Here is a 15,771-nt window from a genome sequence, read left to right as displayed (position 1 = left end):
CCGAGGGCAAGTGTCCGCACAAACAACATCAGCTCAAGATACTTTTCCTTTCCACCGTGGGACTAGGCACGGATGTCTTATGTCCCCCCTGCTGTTTGCAGTCGCGATTGTGCCATTGGCCATCGCATTAAGAAGGTCGGGGGTAGGGTGGCACAGTGGGTTAGCCCTGCTGTCTCACGGCGCCGAGGTCCCAGGTTCGATCCCGACTCTGGGTCAATGATCGTGTGGAGTTTGCACATTCTCCCCGTGTTTGCGTGGGTTTTGCCCCCACAACCCAAAGATTCGGGGCAGCAGGGTAGCATGGTGGTTAGCATAAATGCTTCACAGCTCCAGGGTCCCAGGTTCGATTCCCGGCTGGGTCACTGTCTGTGTGGAGTCTGCACGTCCTCCCCCTGTGTGCGTGGGTTTCCTCCGGGTGCTCCGGTTTCCTCCCACGGTCCAAAGATGTGCGGGTTAGGTGGATTGGCCATGCTAAATTGCCCGTAGTGTCCTAATTAAAGTAAGGTTAAGAGGGGGGGGGTTGTTGGGTTACGGGTATAGGGTGGATACGTGGGTTTGAGTAGGGTGATCATGGCTCGACACAACATTGAGGGTCGAAGGGCCTGTTCTGTGCTGTACTGTTCTATGTTCTATGTGCAAGCTAGGTGGATTGGCCACGCTAAATTGCCCCTTAATTGGAAAAAATTGATTGGGTACTCTAATTTTATTTTTAAAAAGGTCGGGAGTATGGAAAGGAATAGTGCGGGGGGGGGGAGGAATAGAGCATAGGGAGTCCTTATATGCCGATGGCTTGCTGTTGTTCGTGTCGGAACCGAGTGTGTCGATAGGGGGAATACTGGAGCTGCTTCGAGTGTTTGGGTCTTTCTCGGAGTACAAGCTGAATGTAGACAAGAGTGAGTATCTCGGCCGGGTGTGGGGTCAGGGGTGGGGGGCCTGCCATTCCGTAGGGCAAGGACTCACTTTAGGTACGTGGGGGTGCAGGTTGCCCGGGAGTTGGGGGGGGGGGGCTTCACAGATATAACATTTCTAGTTTGGTGGGAAGAGTGAAAGCTGATCTGGCAAGGTGGGATGGTTTCCCTCTGTCACTGGTGGGTCGGGTACAGGCGGTTAAAATGAACATGTTGCTATGATTTCTGTTTATTTTTCAATGCCTGCCGATTTTCCTGCCAAAAGCTTTTTTCAGAGAGATTGAGGGAAGGATTACGTCGTCATATTGGTAGGAAAGGTGGCCAGAGTTAGAAAAGTGCTACTACAGAGGGGAAGGCAGGCAGGGAGTTTGGGTCTCCCGAACCGGATGTACTACTACTGGGCGGCGAATGTGGAGAAGGTGCGGAGCTGGGTCAGAGGGGTTGATTCCCAGGGGTCAGAATGGAGGAGAGTTTGTGCAGGAGGTCAGGATTGAAAGCACTAGCAACAGCGCCGCTCCCAATAGCTCCGGGGAAACACTCAGGGAGTCCGGTAATAATAGCTTCATTGAGAATTTGGAGGCAGTTTCGCCAGCACTTCGGGTTGGGGGCAGGGTCAAGGGAAATGCCGATTTGGGGGAACCACAGATTTGAGCCAGGGAGGTGGGATGGAAATTTTCGGTAATGGGAGGAGAAGGGGATTAAGACACTGAAGGATTTGTTTCTTAGGGGTCAGTTTGCAGGATTGAAGGAGCTGGAAGCGAAGTATGGGCTGAAGCAGGGAGAAATGTTTAGATACGTGCAGGTACGAGATTTTGCTAGAAAGGAGATACAGAACTTCCCGGAGGAGCCAACCTCCACATTGCTGGAGGAGGTGCTGATGACGAGGGGACTGGAGAAGGGGGTAATGTTAGCGGTTTACGGAGCTAATTTGGAGGAGGAGAAGGCACCGCTGAAAGGGATCAAAGCAAAGTGGAGGAAGAGTTGGGAGAGGATATGGAGGAGGGTTCTGGTGTGAGGTGCTCTGGACAGTGAATGCCTCCACCTCGTGCGCAAGGTTGAGGCTGATACAGCTGAAGGTGGTATACAGAGCACACCTCACGAGTGTGAGGGCTGAGCAGATTCTTTGAAGGAGATGAGGACGTGTGTGAGCATTGCCGGGGGGGGGGGGGGGTAGTGTGGTGGGAGGGCCCGCTAACCACATTCATATGTTTTGGTCCTGTCCAAAGCTAGAGGATTATTGGAAGGAGGTTTTTAGGATAATTTCTGAAACTGGACCTGGGCCCCTGGGAGGTCATTTTCGGGGTGTCGGACCAGCCATGGTTGGAAACGGGTGCGGATGTTGTAACCTTTGCCTCATTGATTGCCCAAAGGCGGATCCTGATGGGTTGGAGAGCAGCCTCTCCACCCTGTGCCCTGGCGTGGTGGGGGGATCTGTTGGAATACTTGACTCTTGAGAAGGTTAAGTTTGAACTGAGAGGAAGGATGGAGGGGTTCTACAATTCATGGGCATTATTCATAATGCACTTTGAAGAACTGGATAACATCGAACATTATTTGGGGGGTGTGGGTGGGAGGGTTGGGGGGCGGAGGGGGGCGATGGGTGTTAACGATGGCCATGGGTGATTCCTGATTTTTGCCAGTTGTTTATGTGAACATGTGGGAGAATGTTTTGGGTTTGGGGGAGGGTGGGATTGTTGTTATTGATATGGGGATTGACATATTTGTTTCTGATTATTGTTTATTACTGATTATTGTTTATTGTTGATGGGTGTACATTTGGGAGAAAATGTGCAAAAGGAGGAGAATAAAGAAATATTTTTTTAAAAACTCCATTCAGGACGTAAAATGTAATATTTATTTATCTTCATCATTGCATTTTGACTTTTATATTCTACACTCCTTGCCACCTAAGCTGCTGCTTCTGAAACTGAACTGCCAAACCCTTTGCTTTGACAAAGAGTCATCTAGACTCAAAACGTTAGCTCTGTTCTCTTTCCACAGATGGAGTCAGACCTGCTGAGATTGTCCAGCATTTTCCCTTTTTGTACCAAACCCATCTACCTTTCACCCAGCCTCCCCTGATGTGAGGGATAATTATCACCATTTGTTCACCAAAACATACCAACTCACACTTGGTGACGTTGAGTTCCATGGGCCACCATCTTATCAATATGCCTCCACTGCTTCTTGTGTCCCTCACGTGACAAGAACATTTGAATATCTGTCATTGTTTGAGCTGCAATGGTGAGGTTTGATAACTGGGAAAGACTATAGTTGCATGTTAGGGGTTTACATAGAAGCAGAAAATCAGGTTAATTTGTAATGATTAACTATATCTGAATTGTTCCAGTCATCTTAGGTTAACTGTTAGGATCCTGGACCAGGCCCCAAAATTTGTTAGGATATCGGACAAGGCACTTTTTTTTATTATTTATAAAACTGTGAGGAAAGGATACTTCACCTCAGGCGTGATGACTCTGGCCAACAGGTATCTTTTTTGTTGAAACAAACTTTAATTTAAACACAGAATTAACCACATTAACATCACAGCAAATAGCTTTACATTTAGCATAGAATAGAATCTCTACAAAGCAGAAGGAAGCCATTCAACCCATCGAGTCTGCACTGATCCTCTGCAAGAGCACCCTACTTCGGCCACTTCCTTGTCCCATCCCCGTAACCCCACCCAACCTTTGGACACTAAGGGGCAATTTAGCATGGCCAATCCACCTAACCTGCAGATCTTTGGACCATGGGAGAAAATTGGAGCACCGGTGGGAACCACGTAGACTCGAGGAAAATGTACAGATTCCACACAGACATTCATCGAAGGTCGGAATCGAACTTGGGTCCCTGGCACCTGCGAGGAAGCATTGCTAACCACTGTGCCACCGTCCCATCCTTATCAGTTACACAGTTCTTAAACACACAGTGGAAACTTAAATTTATGCCTTTTACTTTCATTGTCAATATTCCAACCAAGCAATCCCAATACAGTTCAAATGCCACTTATAAATAAAGTTAAAAGAACAAGTTTACTTGTTTATCCGTGTAGTGACATTTTGGAGAGGGAACCTTTCAAGAGCAAGTTGAAAATGATTCTGTCTTGACAGAGCTCCTGCTCAAACCTGACGACATTTGGAAAAACTGCAGTTCAACTTAAAATCCTATAGCAGACTGCAAAATTACAGACAGACCTGGCTCCTCCCATTAATTACATGAAATGAAAATGAAATGAAAATCGCTTATTGTCAAGAGTAGGCTTCAATGAAGTTACTGTGAAAAGCCCCTAGTCGCCACATTCCGGCGCCTGTCCAGGGAGGCTGGTACGGGAATACCGTGCTGCTGGCCTGCTTGGTCTGCTTTAAAAGCCAGTGATTTAGCTGAGTGAGCTAAACCACCATGATGTTCCATCACCTCTTAGCTAGGACTAAATACAATTCCTCATATCTTATCTATTCTCCAGGGAATCCCCAGAAATCATAACAATGTTGAATTAGGCCCTCTATAGGTAAACAAGAAAATGGTTGGAATCAATCATGATCTCACCTTTTACAGCCTCTTACTTGCAGTTTCAGCAGACGCACAGTCTGGATACCTTCACCTAGGTTCTTTAATAATATTACTGTAACAAATATATACCTTAACCCAGGTTATTAAAAATATCAGTGCATATGAAATACAATATATATACCAACTTCTTACATTCATTACACAGCACATTCAGGAAAAGACTCGACAGGAGCTCAGTGTCATTTTGCACTTAGTATTCAAAGTATTTAATCATTGGATATTATACAGACAGTAATTTTTCCAGTTACCCAACAACGGAACATTGTTTGCAGCCAGCAAGCATCTTGCAATATTGAAAGGTTTTAAAACAAAAAATAAGGTGCTGATTTTAATTGAGATCTACGTTCCTCATTATGATATTGTTTGCTGCAGTACTTTCCAATTCTCCCTCCAAATTTTGCGCAGGTGATGTGAATGTGAAGGACTTGAAAGTTGTTGAAAAGTCCCCTATTCAGTGTGCTCTAAATCTAATTCCTTCAAGCCAATTGTGTTTTCTTTTTAATTTGTTTTTAGGCCAAACTTTCAGAAATTGTTTTGCAGTTTAAGAACCGGTTGCTGAAAAAGTTGAAAGATTTTGATCTACGTGTTTGGCAATTGAGGAAGAATGTAAGTACCGCACACAAAGATGTAGAATTTTCGGTTTTCTTTTATTTGAATTTAGAAAAATTCTGATCGAGGACTTTCGGGTCAAGGGTAGACCATTTGGAGCTTTGAGCCTGTTCCGAGTAAAATTCAAGGAGTGTCCTAACTCCATATACCCGCTTTTGCTTCTATATCCCTGAATACCTTTGGATAACGAAGATGAATCAATCTCAATATTAACATTGGCAGATGGAGTTTAATTTGGATAAATGTGAGGTGATGCATTTTGGTAGTTCAAATCAGGGCAGGACCTATTCAGTTAATGGTAAGGAGTTGGAGAGAGTTACAGAACAAAAAGATCTAGGGGTACAGGTTCTACAGGTTCATAGCTCCTTGAAGGTGGAGTCGCAGGTAGACAGCGTGGTGAAGAAGACATTCAGCATGCTAGATTTTACTGGTCACAATATTCAACACAGGAGTTGGGACGTCTTATTGAAGTTGTGCAAGACGGGACTTCTGGTGGCGCCCTCGAGGACACAGGTCGCAGGTCGGATCGCTCCCGCCCGCGATGGGCAAACTGAACTTTTTTAACGGACTTTTTTGGGACCTGGCAGCCTGAATCGGTGGAGGAGACGATAGGGAAGAGGCTTCCTTTCCAGGATATGGGCAGCTGGACTAGAAGTGGTCGAGTGGAGCGGCAAGGATCGAAGCGGGAGCAGCGGGGACCCCAGGCCGGGCGGCCAAGCATGGTGGACGGCAGGGACCGGGGAGCGGAGGCTCACTGGCCAAGGGAGGAGCAGATGGAGTTCTTCAAGAACTGCTTCGCCGAGCTGAGGAGGGACACGCTGGTCCCGATGAGAGCGGTGATGGACCAAATGGTCGAGACACAGGCGGTCCAAGGGAAGGCGCGCAAGGAGGTCGAGGTGAAGCTCTCCAGCCAGGCGGGCACGGTAACGGAGCTGGAGCACGAGGTGGAGGAGCTGAACGCCCATCAGAGGAGGATGCAGGAGTAGCTTGAAGAGCTGTGGAACAGAGCCAGGAGGCAGAATTTAAGGATCATTGGCCTCCCCGAGGGCTGCGAGGAGTCGGATGTTGGCGCATATGTGACGGGTATGCTTGAGGCGCTGATGGGACCGGAGGCCTTCCCTCAACCCCTGGAGTTGGATGGGGCACATAGAGCCCCCGCAAGGAAGCCCAGGATGGGCGACCGACCGAGGGCCTTGGTGGTCCGCTTTCACCGGCTTGCTGACAGGGAACGTGTACTGCGATGGGCCAAGGCGGAGAGGAGCAGCAGATGGGAGATCTGCGAGGTGCGCATTTACCAGGACTTGGGAACGGAGCTGGCCAAGAGGCGTGCAGGATTCATCAAGGTAAAGGCAGCCCTCTACAAAAAGGAGGTGAAGTTTGGAATGCTGTATCCTGTAAAGCTTTGGGTTACGTTTGAGGAACTCCACTACTATTTTGAGACACCAGAACAGGTTTGGACCTTTTTTAAGATAAGAAGCTGGACTTGAACTAATGGGCACTTGGTTCTTTCAGTGCTGTACTGTGGCGGGGGTGTGTTAACCTAATTTGCTCTGATTAGGTGTGGACTTTTATTAAAAGAAGAAGCTGGACTGGAACTAAAGGACTTTGGGCTCTCAGATATTTTGTGTGGCGGCGGTTTGTTAAACTATCCTGTACTGTAATGTTTTATCCAAGATTGTTTTCAGCCTGGACAGAGGTGGGGGCTGGAGGGCGCACTGTTTAGGGCAGGGGTGGGCAAACTACGGCCCGCGGGCCGCATGCGGACCGCCAAAGGTCTTTATGCGGCCCACCAAGATCAAGTCATTAAAAGAAAAAGAAAAAAAAATTTTTTTTAATTGTTTTTTTTAAATTTTAAGGTTAATGGGAGGAGGGGGGGGGCTGTTGGGTTACTGGTATAGGGTGGATATGTTGACTTGAGTAGGGTGATCATTGCACGGCACAACATGTGTTTCATGTGAAGTTTCTACTTTAAAATATTAATTAATAAAAATTAATTGCTTTTTTTTCTTTAAAAACCTTTTATTTTGGCTATTTTAAATATTAATTATTTTACTTAATATACTATGCGGCCCTTTAAAATTGTGAATTTCTGAATGTGGCCCTTGCACGGAAAGGTTTGCCCACCCCTGGTTTAGGGTGTTTTGGGGGGATTGCAACAAGTGGGGGGGGGGGGGGGGGGGGGAAGAGAGGGGCCCTGCAAAATGGGGCCCTGCACTTGGTACCTTTTGGCGGGAGATCGGGGCCTCTGATAGGGGGATGGGCTAGGGGCTGGTTACGGGACTTGAAAGGGCATGGTGGGATACAGTTAGGTTAATGGGTCCCTGGTGTGTGGGGGGAGGGCCCGAGCGCTCGGACGGGAGACAGGCAGGCGCCAAGGGCAGGGGTCAGCGTAGCTAGCGTAGGTCAGGGGGCACCAGGGAGAGTCGGAGGTGGGGCGGGGCGGGCTAGGGCCAAGCGCAGGGCTGACCTGGCAGTTCAGGCCTCGGGGGGCAGGGGAGGCTCGGGGGGAGGGGGGGGGGGGGGGGAGAAGAGGGTTAGGGCCACATTAGTTTAGTGTGGCATGGGCAAACAGAGCTGGCAGGGGAAGTGCTTTATTAACATATTTATTCTTTCCCAATGTTCGTTTTCACTATGCTAAGGCTCTTTGCACAGGGCCACTTTTCTCTCTGTAACTGATACAAATTTGTGTTAAATAAAAAACTCAAAAAATTAAAAAAAAGAAGTTGTACAAGACATTGGTAAGACCACACATGGAATACTGTGTTCAGTTCTGGTCACCCTATTATAGCAAGGATATTGTTAAACTAGAAAGAGTGCAGAAGAGATTCATGAGGATGCTACCATGACTTGATGGTCTGAGCTAGCAGGAGAGGCTGGATAGGCTGGGACTTTTTTTCCTGGAGCATAGTAGGCTTAGGGGTGATCATATAGATGTCTATAAAATAATGAGGGGCATAGATAAGGTAGTCAACATCTTTTCCCAATGGTAGAGGAGTCTAGAACTAAGGGCATAGGTTTAAGGTGAGGGGGAGAGATACAAAAGAGATCAGAGGGGAAATTTCTTCACACAGAGGGTGGTGAGCATCTGGAATGAGCTGCCAGAGGCAGTGGTAACATAAGAACTAGGAGCAGGAGTAGGCCATCTGGCCCCTCGAGCCTGCTCCGCCATTCAATTAGATCATGGCTGATCTTTTGTGGACTCAGCTCCACTTTCCGGCCCGAACACCATAACCCTTAATCCCTTTATTCTTCAAAAAACTATCTATCTTTACCTTAAAAACATGTAATGAAGGAGCCTCAACTGCTTCACTGGGCAAGGAATTCCATAGATTCACAACCCTTTGGGTGAAGAAGTTCCTCCTAAACTCAGTCCTAAATCTACTTCCCCTTATTTTGAGGCTATGCCCCCTAGTTCTGCTGTCACCCGCCAGTGGAAACAACCTGCCCGCATCTATCCTATCTATTCCCTTCATAATTTTTAATGTTTCTATAAGATCCCCCCTCATCCTTCTAAATTCCAACGAGTACAGTCCCAGTCTACTCAACCTCTCCTCATAATCCAACCGCTTCAGCTCTGGGATTAACCTAGTGAATCTCCTCTGCACACCCTCCAGCGCCAGTACGTCCTTTCTCAAGTAAGGAGACCAAAACTGAACACAATACTCCAGGTGTGGCCGCACTAACACCTTATACAATTGCAACATAACCTCCCTAGTCTTAAACTCCATCCCTCTAGCAATGAAGGACAAAATTCCATTTGCCTTCTTAATCACCTGTTGCACTTGTAAACCAACCTTCTGTGACTCATGCACTAGCACACCCAAGTCTCTCTGAACAGCAGCATGCTTTAATATTTTATCGTTTAAATAATAATCCCGTTTGCTGTTATTCCTACCAAAATGGATAACCTCACATTTGTCAACATTGTATTCCATCTGCCAGACCCGAGCCCATTCACTTAACCTATCCAAATCCCTCTGCAGACTTCCAGTATCCTCTGCACTTTTCGCTTTACCACTCATCTTAGTGTCTTCTGCAAACTTGGACGCTTTGCCCTTGGTCCCCAACTCCAAATCATCTATGTAAATTGTGAACAATTGTGGGCCCAACACGGATCCCTGAGGGACACCACTAGCTACTGATTGCCAACCAGAGAAACACCCATTTATCCCAACTCCCCCAACTCTTTGCTTTCTATTTTTATTCAAAAAAGCTGCTCTTTGTGCTATAAATGAAGATTCACTCAATTTTATTGAAAATGTTTTAGAAAAGCTGCCAGATTATTGAGAAGAATACGTCAGCATAGATTCTGAAGATGAAGAGAATGAGAACAGTCTATTGGAGGTGTTTGTGTCGTGGGATTGTCACTGGCTCAGTAATCCAAAGACCCAGTTGGCTGGATAGCTGGTTCGTAATGCAGAGCGAGGCCAGCAGCTCGGGTTCAATTCCCATATTGGCCGAGGTTATTTATGAAGGCCCTGCCTTCTCAACCTTGCCCCTCGCCTGAGGTGTGGCGATCCTCAGGTTAAATCACCACCAGTGAGCGCTCTCCCTCAAAGTGGAAACCAGTTTATGGTCATCTGGGACTTTGGCGACTTTACTTACTTATTCCAAAGACCCAGGTAATGCTTTGGGGACTACATGGACTGCAGCAGTTTGAGAAATCAGCTCATGACATCTTCTCAAGGGCAGGTAGCGATGGACAATAAATACAGCTTAGCCAGTGATGCCCACATCCAATGAATGAATAAAGAACTTGAGGGTTTTTTTACCCATCACTGATGAGTCATGGTCTTTTTAGCTTTGGTGTACATTGCATTCTGGCAGTCTGTAAGGCTGTGTTTTCAATCTCAATAATCCAACATTTACTCCTTGTTAATGTCATATCAATTACATCATTAAAGTAAGAGAAACTGCTGATGGGTATTAATTGTCTTTGAGCAGATATAAAAACGGGATAGCTGGGGCACTGTGTTGAATGGGAGGCGAGCTGTCAAAATGCTCTCAATAAATACAAGCTCTGTAACTTGCTTTCTACTTCACCAACTGGTTTGGAACCTATTAACACTCCTGGTTCACTTAATATGAATGGCCTGAAAAGTGTCTGTCTGTCTGAGATTATGTGCGAAAACATCTTCCTCTCTGCATTTGCAGTCTGAGTGATGATTTGATTCATCTGTAGGTTGAAGATACTGACTTCCTGTACGAAACATGTGGTTGGATGCTAAAAGCCTCGCAGAAAACAGCCGACGCCATTAGGAATGGTGGTAGAACATTCCGTCAGTTATGGAGGCTGAGTAGAGTCAGGCAGATGATGCTGCACGTTGTTCCATTGTACCTCGAAAAGATTCAAGAAATGTTACAACAATTCCAAGGAGAACTACAAAGTAAGTGCAGAGCTCATGAAGAAAATGCAAAACAAAGATTGAAAAGCTCTTGGATACATGAGTCAATGGCTTCGTTCTTTTGCACCTTTTCAATGCAGTTGACCTGAAATAGGCATAAATGCTGCAAAAGAGCAGATAATTTTACATTCAGCACAATTCCAGATTCTGCGCTCATTTGCACCAGTTGTTCTTTTCAAAATCATGCTAAAAGCAAGCCTCATCCATAAAACTGACCACCGTGCACCCCTGTCAGGATGAATTAATCACCATTGGAAGGTTCTGGCAATTGTGGTCTCTTGGAATCTTCAAGGAGGTTTCGAAGATTTAAGCTGATTAGGGCCAACTAATTCAAATGGTTTAAAAGCTTTTGAAAATCTTTTTTCTAATTTGCTATGAAGCTGATAATTACAACAATATAACTAGCAAGTGGTTGTGAATTTCTGTTCAAAATTTTCAGCTATTTAAAATCAGGTCACTCAAAGGTGGGGGTATTTGACGCTGACGAATTAAAAATGCTTGCTTCTTTGTGATAAGAAAATAGGGTTGGAATTCTCCGACCATTGGGATTTTCTTTTTCCGCCGGCAAAGCACCTCCAGCCTCTGGGTTTCCCAGCGATATGGGGAAGCTTCAATGGGAAATCCCATAGACAAGCGGCGGGAAGTGAGAATCCTGCCGCCAGCGAATGGCGTGTCGCTGAGAAACACCCGGCTGGGGGGGCTGGAAAATCCCGCACCAGATTTTGATCAGCTGTGATAATCAAACTACCAATTTACCACTCTTAAGTGAACCCTAGGAACTGCTGCAGTATTTTCTCCCCATTGCTTTTGATGTTTTTTATTCAAGCACAAATGTCTGTCATTTCACTGATATTTATTGAGTTAGGCCCTGATCTTGGCGGCTTGTCATTCACTGATGGCGGGATTCTCTACTCCCAACGCTTGTCAATTGGATTTCCCATTTAAGCCACCCCACGTCACCCGGAAACCCAATGGTAGGAGTGCACTGATGGCAGGAACTGAGCATCACAAGGGTCATAGAAGTTGAATCTATGAAGCCTCTCAAACCCCCAATTAATCAAAAATGGAGTTTGCAGCAGTTTAAAGAGGAGGCTCACCATCACCTTCTCGAGGGTAATGAAATTAAAATCGCTTATTGTCACGAGTAGGCTTCAATGAAGTTACTGTGAAAAGTCCCTAGTCGCCACATTCCGGCATCTGTCCGGGGAGGCTGGTACGGGAATCGAACCGTGCTGTTGGCCTGCTTGGTCTGCTTTAAAAGCCAGCGATTTAGCTCAGTGAGCTAAACCAGGGATGGGCAATAAATGCTGTCCATCCGGCAACACTCACACTCTCTGAACAAGTAAATTAAAGGATAGGAAGGTCTGCAGATGACAAATTTCATCATTTTAAACAAAACGATTGCATTCTCCATCTTTTAGCATAGTCGGGAGAGGTCGAATTCTTGAAAAAGTTGATGCTTTTCTTCTTCGCTCTCTTGGTCTCCCATCCTTTTCACACCCCTCATGGGCATCAAAGTGTGCTAATCCATTGTGGTCTCCAAACTACTGATGGGCAGGACGGTGGCACAGTGGTTAGCACTACTGCCTCACAGCACTTCAGGGTTCAATTCCAACCTTGGGTGACTGTGTGGAATATTCACTTTCTCCCTGTGTGCGTGTGTTTCCTCCGGGTGCTCCAGTTTCCTCCTAAGTTCAAAGATGTGCAGGTTAGGTGGATTGGCCAAGCTCAAATTGCCCCTTAGTGTGTAAAAAGGTTAGGTGGGGTTACTGGGTTACGGGGGTTGGACATGGACCTAGGACGGGTGATCTTTCGGAGGGTCAATGCAGACTTGAAGGGCCGACTGGCCTCCTTCTGCACTGTAGAGGTTCGATGATTTCTATGATTCTATTAGTGAGCGACAAGCTTCCTCTACCCTGTGACAGTCAGTGAAAATGGTGATCCTGCGAGTCAGAATGTTCAACATCAGTGCGACATCTGGATGGAATTTGAGAGCACATGAAGCAACTGAGACTTTTTAATGTGGTCGTGAAAATAGGGTTCCACTGAGTCAACACAGATTGCCAGATGTTAGCTGGGGGGGTGGGGGGAGCTTTATTGCAGATGCAAAACAATTTTAAGACCGTACATGCTTCTAAAACTGTAGATTTAAACTGACAAGGACATTCCAATGTGAAAAGTTTAAGACCAATCAATAATTAAACACTGAATGGCCTGAAAATCTATTTACCTAACCATTAGATGGTGAGGCCTGAAAGCAACAGGAGGCGAATAAAACACGGTACGTTAAATAGTGTAACACTCCATCTGTATATAACTCTGCCTTTTCTGAATTACAAAAGACAACATCGTAACGGAACCATTGTTTATATTATAAAATGGTCTAATTTTATCTATTTCCTGTTCTGTCACATTTCCTATCTCAGCCCACCGGGATAACATTTATTCAAGAATCATGGGTGGGTTTTACTGATGCCGCCGGAGTTCTGGCTGGCTCGCTGGATCTTCCGTGGTGTGGCTGGAAATCCCACCCCATATTCCTATAACTACTAGACGTTACGATGGTCGACCTAGCTTTTGGTTACCTGTCCTAATATCTCTTCATGTGGCTGGATATCCAATTCTGTCTTATAACAATGAATTGTGCAGGACGTGTACAGCACAGAACATGCCATATTTGGCCTAACCAGTTCATGCCGGCATTTATTCTCTTCTCAAGCCTCCTCTCGTTCTTCCTCATCGAGCTATCAGCTCCTGGGAATTGTCCTTGAGACAGTTTTACAACATTAGAGGCGCTATGGAAATGCAGGTTGTTCTCTACAGTAACAGAATTGAAACCGATCAAATCCATCAACGGTTTTCAAAATCCTTCCGAACGCAGAAAATCAGAAGCGAGCAATTGTGAAAAGCTACGGAATTTCTTTTAATTCAGCGGACAAATGATGGTTAAACCAAGGAAGAAACCCGCAGAGAGAAAAGCACATCAGGGCGGCATACTATTGGGTGGCCTGGTGGCGCAGTGGTTAGCCCTGCTGCCTCACAGTGCTGAGGACCCGGGTTCGATCCCGGCCTCGGGTCACTCTCCGGGTGGAGTTTGCACATTCTCCGCCTGTCTGCGTGGGTCTCACCCCCACAACCCTAAGATGTGCAGGGTAGGTGGATTGACCATGCTAAATTGCCCCTTAATTGGAAAAAAATAATTGGGTACTCTAAATTTATATATTTTTATAAAAGAGTGGAATACTATTATCTTGAGGTATATATTGTCGTAAAGGCTGCCATGACACCTAATTCATATGCCGACTGACATCAATAGAGGGAGGCCCCACTTATCAATCAAGAAGCAATTGGGGGCAAATTTTGCTGTTAGAGTATTTTGTGCAATAGATTGTTAGTTAGCACATAATGTGAAGGATAAAATCAGGAGAACTGCAGCCTTGTAAGGAAACCAGCCCAATTTTCCAACTGTGAATTTAAATAGGCATGAATTAAGACAGGCTTCACGACCAACATATCATTGAAGTATTAAAAGACTTGCCACCTTGCCCATGCCGGCTAAGAGAAAGCTATCCAGCCTAATCCCATCTCCAACTTTTGGTCAGTGACCCTGTAGGTTAGGTTAGTGCACCTCCAAGTGTTTTTTAAATGTGATGAGTGTTTTTGCCTCCACCACCCTGGTACTCTATGGGTGGAAGGATTACTCCTCATCTTCCCTCGAATCCTTCTTCAAATTACTTTAAATCTATGGCCCTGGTTATTGACCTTGCTGTTAAGGGAAACGGGTCCTTCCATTCCATTCTATCCAGGCCCCTCATAATCTTGGACAACTTAATTAAATCTCTCCTCCATCTCCTCAGTTCCAAAGAAAATAACTCCAACCCAACCAATCTTTCCCCTTTGTTAAAATGTTCCATCCCTGGCAACACACTCATAAATCTCTTCTGTACCCTCAAGTGTTTGAGCATCCTCATCGCCTGAAGTCCTTCTACAGATTATCCAATGTGACCCATGTTACAACCGGTTGAGGACGAGTGAACTGGCTCCCCTTTATTTCGTCCCCTCAATTGGTCACTGTAATGATATGTATATATGTAGACAAGTAAAAGGTTAACAATTACATCTCCGTGTAACACAATCAGTAGAGGGCACCACCACTTCCCAGTATAAATAAGAACTCAGGGAATCTTGGGTATTCTAGCCAGTAGAGTATAAGCAGAGAGAGAAATTGATCACAGCATAGTTAAGATTAGTTATTTTAAATTAGTTATTAATGGGGTCATGTTCCAGGAAGGGGGAGGAAGTAGTGTCTGAGAGTTGGCGCAGGAACAACAGCCACATTTAGGGCAGCATGGTAGCATAGTAGTTAACACAGTTGCTTCACAGCTCCAGGGTCCCAGGTTCGATTCCCGGCTTGGGTCACTGTCTGTGTGGAGTCTGTACGTTCTCCCCATGTCTGTGTGGGTTTCCACCGGGTGCTCCGATTTCCTCCCACAGCCCAAAGATGTGCATTTTGGTGAATTGGCCATTCTAGATTGCCCTTAGCGTCCAAAAATGTGAGGTGGGGTTACTGGGTTACAGGGATATGGTGGAGGCGTGAGCTTGGGTAGGGTGCTCTTTCCAAGGGCCGTGCAGACTCCATGGGCTGAATGGCCTCCTTCTGCACTGTAAATTCCATGATTCTATGATTTACTTTGCTGCTTCTGAATAAGCAGCATTCTTACAAACTGCCTAACAAATTCTTTCACTGTCACAACCCTCAGTCATGCTCATTCAGCGAGCCTGGACAGACGTGATGGGCTGAATGGCCTCCTTCTGCTCTGTAACAATTCTGTGATCTCCTAACAGTCCAATCTCTGACTCACTGAGCACAATCCCGAGAGATCTGCTGATGTATGTGTGTTTATATAAAATAAAGTTTTGTGTCTTTTCACTTATCTATCACACACTCTGCTTTTCCTTCAAAATATCACACTTTGTCATTGATCCAAACAGTGTTTAAAAAGAAATGAAGGAAAAATACACCATCACTGAACTGCAGCTTAAAATATACACACCATCACAACTGTTTGACCATGGGAGTTTACAAGTAGCTGTAATCATCTCGCTTTCCCCATTTACATTATTTCCACGATGGGAGAGATTGACCAGTGTCCCATGGCTATAATTATCCCACTTCGCCTCCACTGGTGGGAAGGTGTAATTGCAGCATGTTAAATACTTTTGGCATCTTTTCACTATGATTGTCGGTGGCCTTGTGGCTCAATGGTTAGCCAGGC

At 45.8% G+C, this 15,771-nt stretch overlaps 1 protein-coding gene across 1 annotated transcript in view; it reads left to right on the top strand.

Moving 5' to 3' along the window:
* LOC119978346 overlaps positions 1 to 15,771 on the top strand; it is a 439,995-nt gene that overhangs the window by 363,468 nt on the left and 60,756 nt on the right. Inside the window, exons 63-64 of the mRNA XM_038819919.1 lie at positions 4,995 to 5,087; positions 10,273 to 10,477. Of these exons, the coding sequence (XP_038675847.1) occupies positions 4,995 to 5,087; positions 10,273 to 10,477 (298 nt within the window). The remainder of the gene's footprint in view (positions 1 to 4,994; positions 5,088 to 10,272; positions 10,478 to 15,771) is intronic.

Source organism: Scyliorhinus canicula, chromosome 15 (genome assembly GCF_902713615.1).
Source record: "Scyliorhinus canicula chromosome 15, sScyCan1.1, whole genome shotgun sequence".
Classification (NCBI taxonomy): domain Eukaryota; kingdom Metazoa; phylum Chordata; class Chondrichthyes; order Carcharhiniformes; family Scyliorhinidae; genus Scyliorhinus; species Scyliorhinus canicula.
Note: the sequence above shows the minus strand (reverse complement) of the source record. Positions and strands in the feature narration are given on the sequence as shown.